Source organism: Panthera tigris, chromosome E3 (assembly GCF_018350195.1).
Source record: "Panthera tigris isolate Pti1 chromosome E3, P.tigris_Pti1_mat1.1, whole genome shotgun sequence".
Lineage (NCBI taxonomy): Eukaryota > Metazoa > Chordata > Mammalia > Carnivora > Felidae > Panthera > Panthera tigris.
The window spans coordinates 31,984,860-32,006,545 of record NC_056675.1 but is presented as its reverse complement, the minus strand read 5'-3'; the positions used below and the strand labels follow the sequence as shown (position 1 = coordinate 32,006,545).

Below are 21,686 nucleotides of genomic sequence, written 5' to 3'. Positions count from 1 at the left end.
CTTTTCTCCAAGACCCCCACTGCCCCTGCCCCATGGCGTTCCCCAGGCTCACCCTCTCTGAATGTCTCCTTCTGCTTCAACACGCCCTTGAGGGTCAGGAGGTGGGGCACAGCTGGCCAGCCAGCCACCGTGTGCTGCGCTTGGCTCTGCAGGGTCAGGACCTGGCCTCCCCTCTGCTCCGCCGAAGCCTTGAGGACAAGCTGTGCTGTGCTCTGGTCCACCAGCACCTTGTACAACAGCCAAACCCTAGAAAGGAACGTGATGGGAATAAAGGCAGTCCCTACACTGCGGGCAGACCGTGAAAGGCGGGTCCCTGCACCCCACCGTCCAGACCCCCCACAGGACTGCTTCTATCGGGCTCTCAGCCCATGGAGACGCAGTCTAACAGCAGCTAAGATCATAGGCTTTGTGGTCAGCCAAACCTGGATCTGAATCTCAGTGCTGCTGCTCACTAACTGTGGCCTTGGACAACGACAGAACCTCTCTGAGCCTCAGTTTCTTCTATTGCCAAGTGGAGGATAAAAAAGAACCACTGACATTGAGTGGATATTATTGATATTTTATCTATGCATCATATGATACTGAACGATGAGAAAATAAACAGCTTCAAGAAGCCTGGTGTTAAACTTCCTAGAGCGCTGGCGCAGGGGACGTGATCCCTACTGTCCACATAGGATGCTCTATTGTAAGACACCATGGGAGGCACCTCTCTTGGGGATCAACACCAGAAACAAGATCAGCCATCCTTTCCCTGGTGCAAACCACACAGTTTTGAATGTGTGTGTTTCCCTACAGCCTTTGCAAGTAATGCCACCGGTTGGTTTCTCTTTTTGCATTGGCTATTAGGATGCTTAAAGCCAAATCTTAAGCTGGATTCCAGCCAACGTAGAAGATCTCGTGGCCTGCATTTTGTTTCCTAAAGCCACTTTGAGCACCTTCCTATTTTCCCCAGTTTTCTTTTCCCTTCATGCTAATTTCCTCATGTGTTTTGAAAAACCTAGGACAAAAGTTGGGAAACTATGGGCCTGTGGGCCAAAACCAGCCCACCACCTGTTTTGTAAATAAAGTTTTATTGGAACACAGCCGCACCCATTCATCCCCATATCAGCTAAGATACCTCTGGGCTACAAGAGCAGGGTGGTTCCCACCAGGACCATATAGTCCATAGATCCAAAAATATTTACTACCTAGCCCTTTGCTGAAAGTTTGTCAATTCCTGACCTAGAACAACATACATTTTTATAATTTGCCTCAAACCCTTTTCGGACTGGAGATAAGGAAGGACGTTTGGACAGGTGGATGGATGGATGGATGGATGGATGGATGGATGGATGGATGGACAGCTACAGAGGGTAATTCTGGGGACAAAATCATCCAGGACTATACCTGAAACCTTGGGTCTCCTCAAATTCACAAAAGCTGCCAACGCTGGGGCCGCAGGGGAAACAGGGCACTAATACTTAACGGAGACCCAATCTGTGCCAGAAGGTATCACACTGAGAAGAGCAATGCTAATGGCAGCTGGGGAGCGAATATTCTCGCGGGCCAGTGCTGGTGTGGCGTTCACGTGCGCTGCTCCATTAACCTGAGGACAGCCCTAAGAAGCAGGCTGAGAAAGGGCACAGTGGCTGGCCCACAACCCAGAGGCTGCGCTGGGATTTGAACCCGGGCAGCTGGCTCCAGAGCCCAGGATCCTAATGGCCGGATCGCGGCGGATAAACGGGCATGCGCAGTGAAGGTCATGAGCTCGCAGTTGGTGAGTTCAAGCCCCATACCGGGCTCTGCGCTGACAGTGGGAGCCTGCTTGGGATTCTCTCTCTCTTTCCCCTCTCTGCCCCTCCCCGACTCGTGCTTTCTGTCTCTCTCAAAACGAATAAACTAAAAAAAAAAAAAAAAAAAAAGAATGGCCTAAGTAGGGAGGATTTAGGCCCGGTCCCCGAGGGACGCAAGGGGGCGCCTCTGAGCCATGATTTCCCATCTCTCCGGGACACCAGCCCTTTGCCCTCCGAGGTCCCTCCTCGCTCACAGGGCCCCTGGGGACCCTCACCTGGCTGGGGCCACCTTGCTGGACAGCTGCAGCTGAACAGCCCTGGGGGCGCGGAGGACTGCCTGGCGGAGGAGGACACTGGCGCCCCAGGCCCTGCTGCTTCTCCGGGTGTCCCGGCTGGTGTCGGCCTCCAGCAGAAGCAGCTCACGGTCGGAGGCGTGCACAGACAGGGAGCCGCCGACGCTGCGGTCTTTGTATCGCCGGGCAGTCGCCAGCACCTGAAGGGAGGCAGGAGAGGACTCCGAAGTGGAGGGAGTTCAGGAAGGGTCTGTGGGAGCCAGCTATGTGGGAAGGCCCTTCCTCCTGGAAGCGTTCCTGAGCCACTCCAGCTGTGAGAACCACCAAGCAGGCACACAGGAAAAGAGAGGAGGCAGAGGGAAGAAGGGTGGATGGAAGACCTCCAGAAGCTCCAGGGCTCAAGGTGGGGAGTGTGCGGTGTACGAGGAGGAGCCATACTGGGGGGCGGGGAGGGGGGCGGGGACAGGCAGAGGCAAAGGCTTGGCCAGGCTCCCAGGGGTGGGGGTGGGAGCAGGGAGTTCCATCTTGTGCCAACTCCGCAGGAGCTGAAGCCCCTTTCCTAATCCAGGCCTCAGTTTCCCCATTGGTCCAGCCTGGGAGGTGCAGCGCAGTGATGTGGGAAGCTTGTAAAACTATGCCTGGTCCCTCCATGGACGAAATGATCAAGTGGTCCATCCATGCAATGGAATATCAGTGATAAGAAGCTCCAGAAAGACGTGGAGGGACCTTAAATGCAGCTCACAAAGTGCAAGAAGCCAGTCTGAAAAGGCTATACACCGGAAGATTTCAACCGTATGACATTCTGGAAAAAGGTAGAACCAGGCGTCAAGGGCTCAGAGGTAGCTAGGGGGTAAAGGGGAAGAAGGGATCCACAGATGGAACACGGGGCATTTCTAGGGCAGGGAAACCACTCCGTGTGATACAGTAAAGAAGGGTATATGACATTCTTTGCTTGGCAAAACCCCTACAACCATACATCCCCCAGAGGGAACCCGGATGTAAACTACAGACTTTGGTTAATAATAATATATTAATACTGGCTCGCCAGTTAGAATGTATTACACTCACGCAAGATACTCCTAAGAGGGAAAACTATGAGGAAAAGGGAACTCTCCGTACTTTCCATGCATCTATTCTGCAAACCTACAAACCACTCTGGAAAATGAAGTTTATTAATTCTTTTTCAAGTATGCCCGGGACCCCCTGACCAATCAACTCAGCGCCTCCAGGGCTGGGGTCCAGGAATGTTCTAAAACCTCCATAGGTGATTCCAACATGGCTTGGGCTGAGAACTTTTAAGTCACACCCATGTTTTCTCCGACTGGGCCTCTGCGGGCCCGAAGACTCCCATAAAGCATGCGCCCTCAAGAGGGGCAATATCGCCCCCAAATTGCAAAACGTGATTTGTGGAGGGGTGGATTAAAAGAAAAAAACTTCTTATGTGTAAATCGTAGATGTGCATTCTGCATGTAAACAAACACAGGACGTCTGTGTTATTAAAATTTCAATTAGGGGGTGTGTGGTAGGGGCCGCTGGCTGGTTTGTACACGCGTACCCTGAATGCCGTTTATCGCTCCCTTGAGAATGTACGGATCCCGTGCTCCGTCTGAGTTCCCATCAAGCAGGATATGTAGGAAAAACATGTTCAGCGTTCAAGGTCAGGGACTCCAGAGATGGCCAAGGGGGAGCATCTCCTTTGTAACAAAGAATGTCTGTATGGCAGACCGTGATCTCCTTGGAGCTGGCCATGCAAGGAGGGAAAAGGCAACAGATAGCTGGCTGGGCTAGATGCCGCGGGCAGATCCCAGCAGCGGATGTTTTGTCCAGTGTGCTGTTCCTGGACTCCCTGTACGTAAGTTTCCCCCAATAATCCTGTTTTCTTTGCTGTATCCGGGTCATTTCTTCCGTCTCACTGGGCCATCACCCACCCTCACCTTAGAGTCTGCCCGGGAGCAGTTGCCTAATTGCCGGGCTAGCCATGAGGCTGGAGAGAAACCTCCCCGAGTGGTAAGGTGTTGGAAAGGGGAAAAAGGGAAAAAATCCACAGGGGGATATGTCAAGTCGGCCAGTGACCTCTGTGTGGGGAGGGATGGCCCATACGTCAGATGCTTGTGGAGTGCCATGCGAGGACAGGGACGCCCTGAAAACGCCAGCCAGTCCAACGCACTTGTTGGAGATGCCGCGCACAGGGGCAGGGGAGGGAAGCCAGAGCGGGACAGCAAGAGAGAGAGCTCAGCGTGCCGTCCGGCGAAGCTCGGAGGCCACAGGAGGCCAGCGATTAAGACACAGGCACCTGACTAACAGGTATTTACCCAGAGGATACAAACATAATTCAAAGGGTTAAACAAGACTCTGCCAAGAGACTGTGCTGTCTGGGACGGGCTGCAGGAGTTAACAGGACAATGAAAGCAGTCCTCATGTCAGGCTGCCCCCCACACAACGATGCGATCCCACTGTACTCGTCACTGCTGACACCTGGCTCGGTATCGACGCACATCCATTCCCGCAGGTGCGTTCCCCTCTCCGTGGGGATGGCTACGGGCGTGCGGTGCCCGGAGCTGGCCCTACTTACCCTGGACTGCACTGGACGCTACACCTGGGACGCTACATCCCTGCCTGCCGGGCCATCTACTCACTCACTTACAGGAGAAACCTACCAGCTGGAAGGTGCTCAGGGCCCGACGTAGAACTGAAAACACATCTTAGCGGCTCTGTCCCCTGGCCGTGGTCTTCCCCTCTGCGGCCGCCACGGACGCAAGGTGGCAAGACACACGGCTGCCATCTTTAATTCCACCTGTAAGGCAATCCCCCTCCTTACCTAGGAGAGTTCCCGAATAAGGCAAGTAGTTCTGCCAAGTGGGAGAGCTCGTGATGTGTTAAACGCAACACGAGGGACACGCGCTCTCATCAAAACCGAATGCTGCTCATATACACCTGAACGTTCCCACGACGTCTCCCAAGCCACGGCTAGTTCAAGCACACAGAGTAAACCTGCTGATTCCCTGGCTACTGACCCGGCTTGGTTCAATCGCTCGCCTTCTTCCTAGCAAAATGCTTTCCAGAGTTTCACAATCGTTTGTGTTTCCCTAGCCCCGGGATGCTGCGGCTTGCACCATGGCTCTGGGATTTGGTTACAGTGCACCTCGGCATACCGGCTCCAACGACGCCGCGGATGGGAGGCGTGAGAAGAACGTGTGGGCCGTCCAGGGTGCACAGGGGTGGAGCGTACGGGACGTGCTGCTGGCTGCTTTGCGCACGCACACCCCGAACACACCTGTCCGTCACTGTCTTGAGGATGTCCACATCCTGTGCTCCCTCTATATTCCCATCAGGCGGGATATGCAGAAAAAAACATGTTCAGTGTTCAAGGTCAAGGGCTTGGGGGGCGGCCAGCCTGGTGCGCCTCCTTGATAACAAAGAATGCCCGGATGACAGGCCTTGATCTCCTTGGAGCGCTGGTCAGGCGAGGAGGGGGAGGGCTGCAGATACTTGCTAGGCTACTTGCGACCCTACGGAAGCTTGCTGTGCACAGAGTCCAGCAGCAGATGCTTTGGGGGGGCTCCAGGAGGGGGACAGAGGCTGACAATGCTGGGCTCCTGAGCCCCACTTCACCCACAGAGATAACATAAACAAAGGGTGCTGCTGTTTTAAAAAGTGATGACGAAGTCTGAGCCCGTGAGATGACCCAGCATCCCCATCATCAGCTACATCCACTTAATGGGGACATGGGCTCCACAGCCGGACCGGCTGGGTGCCCATCTGGGATCCTCTACCTACACGCTCAGTGACCTTGTACAAGACACATCACCTCTCTGTCTCAGACTCTCATGTGCAAGATGCTACAACGGCACAGTCACGGGGTAGCCATGAGAGGAGCCACGTGAAGGGCTGAGAACAGAGCCCGGCACGCGGTAAACACTCAACAGACAGCAGCTCCCATCACAAGGGATTACGGTGACAGCATGGCCTCAAATATGGGATGCCAGCGGCCCTGAGATGTGCCGTGACTTTATGGACCCCGGTGAGAGCAAAAAAGCTGGTAACAAAACAATGAAGCTATGTGGGTCTGAAGACACATCCTGATTTCAGAGCTGTTGACACACTGTAACAGGTGCCTCTGAGAAGGACCAGCTTTCATAATCCGAAGCTCTTCTCAGGCTCCTTTATAGAGTTTCCAAAGCCACCAGCACAGGGATGAGCACGCAGCAGGCATTTAAAAACTGCCTTCGAGTTCTGAGCCTCATCACAGGTGGGACCACCCGTCTACACCTCCGTCTCCCTAGCCCATGGCCTGATTCCTGTGTATGTGGGGCATACAGCTTGCTCCACGAAGCAACCAACGTGCAGGGGCTTTCTGAGCACCCAGTGCTGCGTGGACAGAGCTCAGCCTTCCTGCCTGGCTCCTTCTCTCCGCCCTTTATTTCCTTGTCAAGTGAAACCCTTCGTGTTTCCACCCCACACCAGGCAAAATACTCCAGGGTCAAAAATGATCAGATGGCCTCCCCCAAACACAGGACAGGGTTTAGAGGACAATTCTGCTTCTCTCCATTTTCAAGGGTGAAATGTGATCGTTCTACCCCCCAGGGAGCCAAAACCCCTTCTGGCCTGGACAATCACTTCCAAATGATGGATTTGGAAACCTCCCTGCCATCTGTTCTTGATTCTGGACTGGCTGTCTGGCTCAGCTTAACATCCTGGGGTGGCCTCCCCCCGCCCCACACCGGGGCCTCCATTGTCCCTTCCTTCCGCCCCATCTCCCAGCAAGCTGGCGGCTCCGAGACAGCACTTGGCGGGCAATTTGAGGTCATCCCAGAGGGCCCACGTCCGTACCTGTAAGTTTGGAGGAAATGGGGGTCTGTGGGGATGCCTGAGCTGGAAGAGGAACACCAAGTGGGAGTCAGATCCGTTCAGCTGGACTGAGACCTGTTGAGAGGCCGAGGGGGAGGGGGAGGGTCAGAGGGAGCAGAGGAGGGAGAGGGAGAACCCCAGAAGGTAGCTGGCTGGGCGCTCCAAGGGGGACGGTCATCCCAGAGTTTGCCCAAATCCCAGGCCAACAGCACCTTCTGTGATGCTTCTTGGCCCCAGATGTTACTCAGGCTCTGTTACTTGCAAGCGTGACAAGTACAGACCCAGACATGGGGCTGGGAAGATAACTCTGGGACCCTGGAACCCCTACGTCCCCTGCCATGGTGCCTGCTCATGTCTCCCATGTCCACGGCTGCATTCTATCTGACCCTGACCAGGAAGTAGGCACTGGACAGCGGGCTTTATAACCATTGCCTCATTTAATCGTCACCGCTCCTCTCACAAGCTGGTATGACGAACTCCATTTCACAGATGAAAAAAAAATGATATTCAGTGGGGTTGAGTAATTTCCCCAAGGTCACATAGCAAGTCCACAGGGTAGCTAAGATTTGAACTTGAAGGCTCTCTGGAGGTGAAGACAGAAACAGTCACCTGTGCGTCCCCAGCACATAGTGCAGCAGAGACCCAACCCGTGTAGAGCGAATGATTGAACAAAGATACCTCCAGCAGCTGCTAGATAGTCACCGAGCTGCATTTTCTGGACACACAGCGAGAACTACATTTCCCAGCCTCCCTTGCAGCTGGGTGGGCCAGGTGATAAGTTCCAGCCAATGGGATGTGGGCAGGAGTGGCTGGACCCACTTCAGGGACTGGCCGATGGAAAACTTCTGCATAATTCTCACTGTCCCTTTCCCACGCATACGCCCAAAGTAAGCGCTCCAGGGCCCCCTGCCCCCTCTTCAGCACCCCCCCCCCACCAGACACCTGCACTCTAACACGAATGCCGCTCCTCCCCCACCAAAGAGGCAGAACTGACCTGGGATGGGACGTTGGGGCTGGCGGTAGCCCTTGCGTCCACACTGAAGTCAAACAGTCCCGGGGGACCCCATCTGAAGACAACGTCCCCATCCAAACTCAGGGCCTGGGGGAGCCTCAGCTGGAAAGCAACGGTACCGTTTACTCTCTCCCAACGGTTGAGAGCTCTGCTCAGGGGCCACCAAACAGTGTCTGCCCAACCTGGGAACCGGTACCTGGGAGGAATGAGCTGCATTCAGGGCCAGGCGGTGCCAGATTTCCTCACCCTGAGATCTGTCATGGTGCAGACCCCTTAAGTGCAGCACGACGTTCTGGTTGACTTTCAAGGTCGCCTCCACCTCCCTGCTCTTAGCCTGGGTGAGCGAGAACCGGTGGCATTCAGAGACGTGACTTCCCATTTCCCAGGGCCTGCAGAAGCCACCCTGGGAACCCAGCGGTGAGAACAAAGTGGTCCCAAGATGTCTACCCACCCACTCACAGGGCAGGGAGTAGGACCAAGTGCACCAGGGTCTTTCCAACAGGGATGGTCAAGGCCGGTGCCCACAGGTAGAGTTTGTGGGGTGGGCCTGAGGGGGCAAACTTGAGGGTCTGTGTCTCATTCCAAAGGAGTGTCCTGGTATTAGTCTGTTTTGTTCACTGCTGTATGCCTCATATTTAACGCAGGACCTGGTGCATAGTAGGTGCTCAATAAATATCCGGAAGAATCCAGAATCACCAGTGATAGCCTGCAACCCCAAGGCCAAAGACAGGCTGGAAAAGACAGAGAGAGAGAGGGAAGTAGGAAGGGAGGGAGGAAGGAGGAAAAGTTGCTACTTCTGCTGGCTTTGAAGACAGAGAAGGAACCACAACACAAGAACCATGGGTAGCTTTAACAAGTTAGCAAAGACGAGGAAACGGATTCTCTGCTGAAGCTTCCGGAAGTCATGTAACTCCAGCAACACCTGATTTTAGCCAGGTGAAACCCATTTGGGATTTCTCATCTCCAGATCTCCAAGGTAAGAGTGTGCTGTTTTAAGCCACCAAGGGTGTGGTACTTTGTGCGGCAGCCATAGGATCCTACCACCCGTGGGGAGATCATCTGTTCACTTAGCAGCTACTGGCCTCTGCCACATGCCAAGCACCCGGGAGCAGGGCACCATCTGTGCCCATGTGGGTTCACTGAGAAGTTACAAACGCCTTGCCACAGAATTTTATCACTACTGTACAACTTCAGAAGAATACACGACTTTAATTTAGAAACAACAGGGAGCAGGAATAAATAAATTCTTCCAAGAGAAGAAAAAGAAAGCATGCCATTAAACACAGAGAGGGTTTTGAAAAGAACGGGCAGCCAGGGTGCCTGTGGGTGGCTCAGTCGGTTAAGCGTCCGACTTGGGCTCAGGTCATGATCTCCCGGTTCGTGGGTTCAAGCCCCACGTCGGGCTCTGTGCTGACAGCTCAGAGCCTGGAGCCTGCTTCGGATTCTGTGTGTTCCTCTCTCTCTGCCCCTGCCCCGCTAGTGCTCTGTCTCTCTCTCTCAAAAGTAAACATTAAAGAAGAACGGGCAGCCATACTCAGCTAGATTCAAAGGCTCCGGTCTCCTTGGTTCTCGTTTCTTGTTACCAGGTGGGATTTAGGACCCCATATGTCAGATCTTCTGATTCCTTTTTAATTAGAGGCAGAAATCTGATTTTTACCCCCAAATCTTCCGATGTTCGATGTTGACGACGTTTTAAAACATGTTAAGTGCTAAGCAGGCCAAACAAAACACATCTGGAGGCTGGATCCGGCCCACGGCGCGATTCTGCAATCTCCGGTTTAAACAACACTGAACACCATGGGGAGGTATTTCTGCAGGTGTTTGGGGTCGCATTATGCCCTCTGTTTCCTGTCAGGAGCTCCAAGGACTTCAGCCTCAAGCCTCTGGCAGCCATCTACAGCCCTGTTTAACTGGTAGGGATGTGGGGCCCCAGAAGGAGAGGTCTCTGTGCTCAATAGCTGGTCCCACTTCACCCTTCAGCAGGCCTCTGTATACCCCGCAAGGGAGAAACCACCACTAAGTTCTTCGTCCAGGGCCTGGCACATAGTAGGTGCTCAATAATTGCTTGCTGGAGAATGGGGTTACCTCCCGGAGCTTCTGCCCTAGAGGGATCAGGAAGGAGTCCGGGATGAGGGCTGAGGGGGCACCCGTCAGGTCCCTGAGGGAGAGAATTACGTTACATCTTGGTTCTCACAACCTCTGCGTTAAGAGATGCGTACTGTCTCCATTTTACAGACGGGAAGACGGGGGTCCAGAGTTGTGGAATCGTTTGCCAAGGGCACATCGCAAACACGAGTCTCGTGCCTAGGAAGACGAATGCGAACACATTCTGAGGCAGGGGTTCAGGAAGCTACGGCCAGAGAGTCAGGCCGGGTTCGTTTTCCGTGTATACGGTTGTGTTTGTCAGTGCGGGCTGCTGTAACAACAATCCCATAGACCAGGTGGTTTAAACAACTGGAACTTATTTCTCCCAGTTCTGGAGGCTGGAAATCTGAGATCAGGGCACGCCGGCCACGTGGCTGTCTCCTTACTGTGCCCTCACGGCGGGGAGGGGGGGTGTCGGGGGGTGGGGGGCGGCCCTCATCTCTTCACGGGGGCTCTACCTCGTGAGCTAACCCCACGCCTCCCAATACCTTCACATTAGGCCTTCAATGTGCAAATCTGGGGGTGGGGGTGGGGACACATTCAGTCCACTAGCAAAAGTTTTATCAGAACACAGTTGTGCCTGTTCATTTGTGTTTTCTAGGGTGTTTTTTTTGTGCGACGAGGGGGCGGAGACCATATGGTCTAACACAGGCAAAAAGAGTTACTGTCTGCTCCCTCACAGAAATAGGTGGTCAATCCCTGCTCTGGGTCAGGGACACGACAGACGTTCAATGGCACTGAGGTGACTATTCATTAAGCACTGACGACGCGCCAGGCCCTGAGGCTCTAAAGGTAAATCGAGGTGCACTCTGGAGATACTGCAGGTGTGGTTCCGGGACCCCCCCAATGAAGTGATTCTCGCAATGAGCAAGTCAGATAAAATGCTTGCTGTCCCAGTGCACACACAAGTTATGTTGACAGTGCAGTCAACTGAATGTGCACGAAGAGCATCGTGTCTAAAAAACCAATGTATATACCTTAAAGATACCCTATTGCTAAAAAGTGCTAACCATCGTCTGAGCCAGTGGTAATCACCGGTCACACGTTACTGTAACAAATATAATAATGAAAACGCGGACTGCTCCAAGAGTTACCGAAATGTGACACGGAGACCAGAAGTGAGCAAACGCTGTTGGTAAAACCCCACCAACAGCCCTGCTGGATACAAGGTGGCCACAAACCTTCAATTTGTATTTAAAAAAAAAAAAAGCAAAATCTGCGAAGCGTAATAGAGTGCCATCGGATGAGGTATGCCCGTAAAACAGATACGGTACTAAACACGAGTCTTGCAGACCAGTAGGGGAGAAAGGAATTGGTCAAAGAATCCTATCAAAATAGAACTGAGATCTCCAACAGGAGCCAGAAGCAGAGGTGGGGGGTGGTGCAGGAGGGGTAGCTGGGGGATGGGAGGTGGTCTGGGGTCGCGATAAAGCTTCCCAGAAGACGTGACGTATGAGCTGAACCCCCAACAATGAGTAAAGGGATGAAGGTAAAGCTGAAGGAGAGAGGAACAGGTCCAGGCACAGAACATACAAGGGTCCTGGGGCAGGAAACAGCCAGGTGAGGAAGGGAAAGGAGGCAGCAAAAGGGAGAGAGTGGTCTCAGGTGGCCTGGAGGGTCAGCGAGACAACAGCGGGCAGAGCTGGGGTCTGTGTCCAGAGAGAACTGTAATGAGGGGCATGACTTTAAGCAGCATATTGAAAAGCCCCCTCTGGCAGCCACGCAAGGTAGAAGAATGGGGACAGAGTGGAACAGAAAACCCAGGTAGGAGAGCATTCTGCTCGCCCAGGGCGGAGATGACGGCACTTGGATCGCGGGCCGCTGGGATGCAAGGTGCCTGGGGCCTCCGGGGCCTTCTCACTTACGGCGTGCTGACTCCAAGCAGCAGCACAACCTTCCACGTTCCCGGGGACGGCCTTGCTGCTGTACGGGTGGGTCAGGCCCACACACACCTGGGAGGGAAGAGCACACATGTGCGAGCGCACACACACACACACACACACACACACACACACACACACACACACAAGGACAGGTCAGAAGCAGACAAGGGGCCTCCCCTTGGGCCCAGCATCCTCTCCAGCTGCACCCCAGAGCCCACTTACGTAGGGGTGTCCTGCCTGGTAGCCCAGGACTATCGTCTGCAGGGTCTCCTCTTGGCCATTCAGGACCAGCCTGGTTTCCAGGGAGCATCGCTGGTGTGACTTGTCCGCCGTGAAGGTCTCCTGCAGGAGCAGACTCCGCGGGATGGGCAGAGGCAAGGGGTGCCTGGCGTAGACAGAGGATAACGGGCCAAAGAATGGCTATTAAAACAGCTGGCAGGGGCGGGGGGCCAGGGGTCCTGTGAGCTCAGACGGGACCTGTCGCAAGCTTGCAGAGCAAAGACTGTCACAGAGAGAACATGAGGACATACCCCGGCCCTGCGCATTATAATCTGCCAATTGATACCCATTCCCCGTCTCGCCTCGCCGTCTCGACAACCCAGGGACCGGGGCATGGCAGGGGTCATCCTCGCCCCTTGGCAGCAGAGACCCAAGCACAGGCAGCACCTGGGGTCTGTTACCTTCGCTGACTCCTCTGTGCCTCGGTGTTCCCACCTGTGAAATGGGGGCTAAAATACTAGCCCCCCCGCCCCCCGCCATGTCACACGGTGGTTGGGACCATTGGACAGAAAGTCTACACAAAGAGTACAGGCTCCCTGAGGGCCAGGACTTCTGTCTTTTTTATTCTCTGTTTTCCAGACACCCAGAAAAGTACATGGCACATAGTAGGTACTCAACAAATAGAAACAAAACAAACGAACGAATGAGATCTATGCAGATAACAGCTGCTGGTACTCTTCTGTTACTGCTGTTTGGACACGAGATGACCAAGGTCACGCAGAGGGTCTGGACATGGCCTGGAGTTCATGAAATCCCCCCTCTTACATCCCCAACCACAAGAGCCACCTTTGCAACCAGCTGTGCCTCCAGGAACTGAAAACATTCCCCAGAACGGCTTTCAGGCTGGGGTGGGGACAGGATTTCTGCTCCCAGGTTTCTTAGCATCCGAATGGAAGGGGGACTAGGGATGCGGGGGCTTCCAAGGGACGCAGATGGCTTGTCTCTGAGCTCCGGGCTCTGTCTGGGCCCCGCAGGCCAGCGTGGACCTCCCAGGAGCACAGCTCACCCTGTCCCCCGTGACCCTCCACGCTGCAGAAGCAGAGGCCCGGGAAGACAATGCTCGTAAGGGGAAGGGCCTGCATGTACCTGAGGAGGAAGGTCCCCCGCTTCTGGTACAACCTCCCGTCACGCGTCACCTCCTCCAGCTTGCCCTCCAGCTCCAGGCCCTGAGGCTGGCCACTCATGCTGGTCACCAGAGCCACCAGAGACACGTGGGTCTTCCGAGGCTGCAACAAAGACCAGGCTGATGGGGACGGATGGCCAGCGGGGACCGAGCTCCTTAAACCTCCCGCCCGGGGGTCCAAGGGGCTCCTCCCACTGCCCGTCCACTGCCCTGGGTATGGCATCTGACAAGGGCTGCTGAACTGCATGGCGGCCTCACCCTGGATCAGACCGCAACATCGCACGGTATCACCACCATGCCTGCACCTCCCCAGGCGCCCAGCGGGGAAATGAAGTTCTCAGGCTTCTGGCTCCACGAGGCACGGGTCTGTGCTAATATGGCTAGTTTCCATTTACAAACAGAGAAACTGGGCTCAGGGAAGCCCAAGGTCATAGACCAAGCTAGTGGCACTGAGCCCTCTCCCACCCCAGGGGAGAGATCTGAGGTCTCTGAAGAGTGGAGCCTCCAGTAAGGGCTACCCGGACATACCTGCTGCATGTGCCTGTAAGCTGCCGTTAAGTTCACCTCCTGCAGGGGGCCCTTCAACCAGCCGTGCAGTATCTTAAGCTCCTGGCTGTTCTCTGCGTGGATCTCACTCTTCAAAGTCGCACTCCACGCTGATTCTACTTCAGTCCGGCTGCGGAAGAGGCTCTGTGCCAAGGCCATCTCCGTGGACACCTACATTGAGGAAGTGGAGGGTGACCCTATGTTCTCCCCTGGGATGCCCTTTCTCCCCATTAGCACTTGGTGAACTCCTACCCATCCTTCAAAACCCCTCCGATACCACCTCTGGGACGTGTTTCCCGACTGGTCCCGGCAGAATTGGTTGTTTCCCACAGGGTGTTGAGGAAAGAGGGAAAACTTCCCTCCATCTCTCAGCCCTGAACAGAGGGAGAATCTGAGTTGTCAGAGAAGATAACTCCCTTCCCCCTCTCTCCTCTTCAGCTCGGAAAGGTTATATGATCTCACGGGGCCACCATTATCAGCAGGCAGGGTCTCTGTGTCCCAAGGGACACACACATGCGGGTGGCCTTCTTTCCCTGCATCATCGCTTGGTCTTCAAAGGCCTGGGAAGACTAGGTGTTGTTCTGGCTTGTCCTGGAGCTGGGGGAGGGAGGACACTGTAGCCCCACACACGGCTGTACACCCCAGCCCACGGCCCCCGGCACAGGCCCCACCAGGAATAGCACGGTGTCTGTATCCTACAGGCCACTGTCCGCTGTTCACACAGCTCCAAGCCTCAGGAGAGGGGGTGATGGGGTCAAAATGGGGTTTAGGGATTACTGAACCCACTGCCAAATACTAAAAATCTGTGACGCCTTGTCCCGTAGGTCAGTGACCCTCGGGTCTCCCCCCAGAACCATGCCCACCACCCCCCCCCCCCCGCAAACGCCAGATGTCCATTTCAGTGAAAGGCACCTCCTACCCACACACCTGCTCGGCCGGAGCCTTGGGGTCATTTACGTCGTGTCTCGCGCTCCCTCCTCCCCACTGACAATCCACCAGCTCATCTGTCAGCTCCAGATTCAAAAGTGGCTCTGGCTGCCACGTGTTAGTCCCTCCTGAGTCCCCAAGCTTGCCAGTGATGCCTGACTCCTCACGCCTCCATCCTGCTCCCACTCTGCCCCTGACTCAGAGGGGACTGCACTGTCCCCAGATGGGCCCATGGAGCTGCCTCCTTCTGGGTCCAAGTCAGGCCTGGACCTCCTGCTGGGCCCACCCATCATCCCAACACGGGGAGGGGATGGATGTGCCCGGCTCCCTCGTGGGACACCCAGGGCATCTTCCACTGACTGGGTTTCTTTCAAATCTTTTGGCTTCTGAGATCAAACAGGTGCACAGAAGCATACTTAATTACATCCAGCAGCCGGTACAAAAGTCACCTACGACCTTAAGGAGTTTTTATTCTGGTTTTCGGCAAAAGCCTGAGGTCTGCTTGTTGCCGAGTTACCCTCCAACCTGCCTTCCTATTTTTATCAGCGGCTAAGCAAGAATATGGGAAAGTGAGGGGTGCCCGGGTGGCTAGCTGGCTGAGCATCCGATCTCAGAGTCTGTGAGTTTGAGCCCCGCACTGGGCTCATTTGTTAGCACAGAGCCTGCTTTGGCCCCTCTGGCCCCCTCTCTCTGCCCCCTCCCTCAAAATCAATCATTAAAAAAAAAAGAATATGGGAAATTGAGATGGGATGGGGGGATGGGGTGGTCCCCTCTCCCAAATTCACTTAGCGACTAATTCTCAAGACTGTACACATTGGGTCATCCAAACCACCCACATCTGTGACCTGATCTCAGGTCTGTGTGTTCTCCCTCTGCGTGGAGACTTTCTAAATGGCAGGGAACCAGGCTCCTGGGCCCAGAGTCCACCTGCGGGAGGGGAGCAGGGGGCGTGGCTGGGCATGCGCACCCGGAGGTAAGTGGTAGTCGGGGTGTAAATGTGGATCTTGCCCTCCCTGTCGCGGCCCCGACGCCTGCAGTCCACTTTTATCACCAGGTTCTTGAGGGTCCGAGCTTTGCCCAGCGTCAGCTCCAGAACAGCCTGGAAAGTGGGTCGGTGGGGCCAGTACAGCCTGTGAGCCATCGAGACCATCAGCCAGGGACTATCCAGGTTCAAGGCTCCTGCAAGAAGTAAACAGACAGAAGTTGGACACCCAGTATGAAAAGAGCTACTGGCAGGCTTCGAGAGGTGCCTCATCACATCCACTATGGGCAGGTTTCACAACTGGGAATGGGTGAGAAGGGGCAGAAGGGAACTTTGCAGAAGGCTGGTGATGCTCTGAATCTTGCAGGGGCTACACAGGTGTGTGCACCTGTCAAAACTCATTAAGTGGCACCCTGGAGAGGTGTGCATTCCCCTCTAGTTAATACCGCACATACTGGAATACTTAGGAGTGGAATGTATGGATGTCGCCAGCTCACTTAGAACTGCACCAACGAATAACCTGGACGTGGTAAGGGGACGGATATGTGATAACACAAGGGGAATAAAAATGGAATCGTAGAATCTGGGTTAAGGGTACGTTGGTATCGATGATGCAATCCACGGTACTTTTCCGTAGGTTGGAAGTTTTGTCACAGTGACATGTTGGGCAAAAGGTATATATGCAGATGGGCACCTGGGTGGTTCAGTTGGTTGAGCGTCTGACTCTTGATTTTAGCCCAGGTCATGATCTCGTGGTCGGGAGACTGATGCTGACAGCCTGCTTGGGATTCTCTTTCTCTCTCTCTGCCCCTCCCCTCCTCAAAATAAATAAATAAACATTAAAAAGAAAAAGAAAGGTCCACAGATACAGGTCCCAGGGCTCCCCATCCAAATGCTCAACACGGAAGCTTCCCAGTCAACAAGTGCACCCCCAAACCTCCAAACACATGTAGAACTCCTTCCAGAGTAGTAGTTCTGAGTGGTCAATTCTTAAACATAAGCACACACCTAAGCCTTGCGTGGCATTCAAGGAAAGCCACTCATAGAAATTCAGAAAACAAAAGTTAAAAGAAACTCAGAAAAATCAAAGCCCCCAAATTCTCTTAGGTCTCAGAAAGGTAGGAGGAGTTGTGTCTGTGAGCAAAACACTCTAAGAAGAGAGCTCCCAGGAACAACAACAACAACAAAAAGCTCTAGAAAATAGAAGAGAGCCAAAATTTAAACGTACTCGAAGGGGTGGCAGAACTTGAGGAAATAGGTCATCAAAACAGAACAGAAAGATAAACAGAAGGAACAAAGGAAAGCAAAGAAAGTAAATTAGAACCTCAGTTTCTGGAGCCTATCTGACCAGAATACAGAGGGAAGGAGATTATCAAAGAAACTGTACAAGAAAACTACCAGACCTGAAGGACACTTCCAAGTTGAAAGGGTCTACGCAAAGTGCCCAATACAATGGATGAAAGAAGATGCATGTCAGGGCACATCATAAGATCTGAAGATGCTGAGAATATAGAGACATTCCAAAAAGCTTCCAGAGAGTAAGAAAGTGGTCACATACAAAGGCCAATGGACCAAAAATAGTATCTCAACTGTATGAAAGGACAGTAGAGCAAAGTCCTCAAAATCCCAAGGGGAAAACGAAAATTCTCTACTCAGCCAAGTTACCCAGGTAGAATGAAGCCAGTTTAAACATTGGGGGAGCAAAACATTTACATCCTATTATGAGATGAACTGTGTCTCTCAAAAATATACCAAATCTCACCCCCTCAGTGTATCTCACAACGTGACCTTATTTGGTAGTGAGGTCATCGCAAATGTAAGTAGTTATGATGAGGTCACACTAGAGTAGGGTGGGCCCTAAAACCAATAGGACTGGTGTTCTTGTAAGAGGGGGGAAGTCTGAACCCAGGCATACACACCAGGAGAAAGCAATGTGACAACAGAGACAGACATGAGAGCAGTGTGGCTGCAAGCCAACAAACTCCAAGTAGTGACAGCCACCACCACAAGCTAGGAAGAGTCAGGGAAGGATTCTACCCAGGGTCACAGAGGGAGCATGGCCCTGACAACACCTTGAATGCAGAATTCTAGTTTCCAGAAGTGGTGAGAGAATTCATCCCTGTTCTTTCAAGCCGCTCAGTTTGTGGTCATTTGTTAAAGCAGCTTTAGGAATCTAATACCTCTCTCAGGAAGCTACTGGAAGATGTGCTCCATCAAAACAAAAGAGTAAATCAAGAAAAAAGAGAACATAAGTGCAAGAAACAGGGCTGTGACCCAGAGAAGTAGAAAGAATTCTCAGAATGATGGGGAAGGGACACCCCAGAACCACAGCTGTGCAACTGGTCTACATTGGAGAGGGACAGTGGTTCCAAGAAGAATGTCTCCAAGAAAAATATGGGAACTAATTGAAGCTGATGCATAATCTCATGTGTTTGGCCATCTGGAGAAGAGTTTTGCACTTATGCTTAAAAAACTGGGGATAATTAGTAAGAGGAAAATAGGAAACTAACCAAACAGGGGGAAAGCCCATTATAACTCCAGGAAAAACAAAAAGTCAGCTTTGTGTCTCAGCTAAGAAGGACATTTATAGAGTCACAATTAAGTAAACAGTGGATATTCACAGACCAACTCTTTTAGGGGGACAAAGAAAAACAGATATTCGAAAAAGTCTGGTTAAAGAGTTACATTATCATCTTGTCTGGTAAAAAAATATATGAAGAATGTCTAAAATAGAAAAATCAAGAAATAGCAGTATAATTATATTATTTTAAGAGCTGAAGAGTTTAATAAGAAACAGATAAAAGAATTTATAATGGTTGCTGTATTAAGTAAAACTCTGGATAGAAAGATATGAAGCAGAAAATTACAATAATTGTTATAAACTAGCTTTTTAGTTTAGGGATGCCTGGGTGGCTCAGTTGGTTAAGCGTCCAACTTTGGCTCAGGTCATGATCTCCTGGTTCGTGGGTTCGAGCCCCACTTCAGGCTATGTGCTGACAGCTCCGAGCCTGGAGCCTGCTTCAGATTTTTTGTCTCTCTCTTTCTCCGCCCCTCCCTCACGTGCATGTGCACTCTCTCTTGCTCTCTCTCTCTCAAAAACAAACATTAAAAAGATCTTTAAAAAAATTTAAAGAAATATTTCAAGTACATACGTCAGTAGAGAACATCATCTGATGGGCCCCTATGTAATACTCACCCACCTTCAACAATTACCAACTCAAAGTTTCTACTTTACTTTTCAAACTATGTATGACTACAATAAGAATAAAATTAATTCAAGGATAAACCATGGTAAATCCAGTTTTTCAAGGCGAGACAGTGTTCCAGGGAGCAGCAACAGCATGTGCAAAGGCACTGAGGTCTCTGGGGGAACAGAAAAAAAGCCAGGGGGACTGCAGGGTAACGGACAACAGGCGAAGTGGGGCGGGGTGAAACTGGATAATTAGTATATTAATCTTGACATCCAGGCAAACAAAAAGGACAGGTATTCCAGGTAAGGGGCATAGTCCGAGCAGAGACCTGGGGGCCAGAAATCTCAACCGCTAGCCAGAGCCTCCCTAAATGACACTCACCTTCCCATTTCCACAGGGTAGCTCTAGAGGTGTCTTTCCACCGCAAGCCGGCCGCAAAGGGCAGCTGTCCGTTGTCCTGAACCTTCAGGTGTGTGCTGCTCTCCACGTGGGGCTGCCGAAGGCTCAAGTGGTACAGCTGTGTACGGTAATCCACCTGCCTCTCAGGCACCTGGAGCGCAAACTGGACAGACCCACCGTCAACATGCTGGTCAGAGCACTCCACTCCCAACCTACAACATTCCCCTGGCTCACCGGGACAGCCACGGGTCGGCCTGAGTTCCCCAGTTATCAGGAACTGCCCAGCCCAGGCCACCCCTAAGGAAACCCTGTACCCATCAGCAGTCACTCCCCACTGCCCCTGGAAACCATTAATCCAATTTCTGTTCCCATGGATTTGCCTATTGTGGACATTTCGTATCCATGGAATCATATAATATACGGCCTTTAGCTTCCAGCTTGTTTTATTTAGCATGACAATTTCAAGATTCACCCATGTTGCATTGTAGCATGTATCAGAACTTTATTCCTTTTTATTGCTGAACGATATTCTTTTTTTTTTTCGTTTTTTTAATGTTTTTTTTTTTCATGTTTATTCATTTTTGAAAGACAGAGAGAGACAGAGCACAAGCAGGGGTGGGGTGGAGAGAGAGGGGGACACAGAATCCGAAGCAGGCTCTAGGCTCCGAGCTGTCAGCACAGAGCTCGATGCGGGACTCGAACTCACAGACTGTAAGATCATGACCTGAGCTGAAGTCGGACGCTCAACCGACTGAGCCACCCAGGCACCCCTATGTTTATTTATTTTTGAGGGAGAGAGAGAGGGGGAAACAGTGTAAGTAAGGGAGGAGGAGAGAGAGGGAGACAAAGAATCGGAAGCAGGATCCAGGCTCAGAGATGTCAGCATAGAGCCTGACGCGGGGCTCGAACTCACGGACCGTGACATCATGATCTGAGCTGAAGTTAGGCGCTTAACCTACCGAGCCACCCAGGCGCTGCGGGAGCCTTGCCATGTTAACATTCATTTTTGAATCCAGGAACATGGGATGTCTCCCCATTTATTTCAGTTTCTTTAATTTCTTTCAACAACATTCTGTGGTTTTCAGAGTATTAGTTTTACATTCTGTTGTTACTTTTATGCTGAAGTATTCACCTTTTCTGACACTATTACATAAGGAATTATTTCCTTAATTTCATTTTCAGGGTTTTCATCGCTAGTGTAGCGAAACACAATTGACTTTTGTATATTTATCTTGTCTCCTGCAACTTTGAGGAACTCATGTATTAGCTTTAATAGATTTTTTTGTGTGGATTCACTAGGGTCTTCTACAGAGGACATAATGTCATCTGCAAACAGAAATAGTTTTACTTCTTCCTTTCTGATCTGGACATCTTTTATTTTTCTTGCCTCACTGCCCTGGCTAAAGCCTCCAGTTCAATGTTGAATAGAAGTGGTGAGAGCAGACATTCTGTCTTGTTCCTGATCTTAGAGGGAAAGCATTTAGTCTTTCACCATGAAGTATGATGTTGGCTGTGGATGTTTCATAGATGGCCTTTGTCAGGTTGAGGAAGTACTCTTCCATTGCTCATCTGTTGAGTGTTTTTACCATGAAAGGATACGGGGATTTGCCCAATACTTTTTTCTGCTTCTACTGATCATCTCATCTTCTACTGATGCATCCTTTATCAATATGCTGTATTACCTTGATTTTCCAATGTGAAACCAACCTTGCGTGCCTGGGATACAACCCGTTTGGCTGTGCTATGTAATTCTATTTATATAGTGCTGCATTTGGCTTGCTAGTACCTTCTTGAGGATTTTGCATCTATATTTATAAGAGGTCTTTGGTTTTTCTTTTCTCCTGAGGTCTCGGTCTGGTTTGGGCACCAGGATGATACTGGGCTCAGAGAATAGCCCGGGAAATGATTTCTCCTCTTGACTCATCATTCAGTAAATTATTTTACAGTAAATTAATTCTGGCACAATCCAGTCCAGCCAAGAGGCTAAGAGCCTAAGGTTTGCAATGAGACATCCTGGAGTTTCTATTTCAATTCTGCCACATGGTAGACCTGTGGCCAGGGACACCTCAGACCAGCGTGTTGACACAATTTCCGTTCCAAAGAATGAGGACAGATAGTGGTTACTTCACTGGGCTTAAATGAGATGCTACCAACAACACAGGTGACGTGTGGCCTGGTAATAATAAGTGGCTCATGACTACTCCCTCTAACCTTCCCTCTTCTGTTCCCTGTCAGCGTCTTAAGAATAAATGGTATCTTGGGGCACCTGGGTGGCTCAGTCGGTTG

General features: G+C 51.9%; 1 protein-coding gene across 1 annotated transcript in view; it reads right to left on the bottom strand.

Annotated features, from left to right (window-relative positions):
* The window catches only part of LOC102965660, a 136,576-nt gene that overhangs the window by 63,080 nt on the left and 51,810 nt on the right, over nucleotides 1–21,686 (bottom strand). The window contains exons 29-39 of the mRNA XM_042971197.1: nucleotides 19,383–19,563; nucleotides 15,796–16,007; nucleotides 13,884–14,072; nucleotides 13,319–13,458; nucleotides 12,176–12,338; nucleotides 11,936–12,022; nucleotides 8,122–8,259; nucleotides 7,908–8,027; nucleotides 6,896–6,988; nucleotides 2,048–2,265; nucleotides 53–246 (exon numbers count right to left, since the gene is read on the bottom strand). Coding sequence (XP_042827131.1) covers nucleotides 53–246; nucleotides 2,048–2,265; nucleotides 6,896–6,988; nucleotides 7,908–8,027; nucleotides 8,122–8,259; nucleotides 11,936–12,022; nucleotides 12,176–12,338; nucleotides 13,319–13,458; nucleotides 13,884–14,072; nucleotides 15,796–16,007; nucleotides 19,383–19,563 — 1,735 coding nt within the window. The remainder of the gene's footprint in view (nucleotides 1–52; nucleotides 247–2,047; nucleotides 2,266–6,895; nucleotides 6,989–7,907; nucleotides 8,028–8,121; nucleotides 8,260–11,935; nucleotides 12,023–12,175; nucleotides 12,339–13,318; nucleotides 13,459–13,883; nucleotides 14,073–15,795; nucleotides 16,008–19,382; nucleotides 19,564–21,686) is intronic.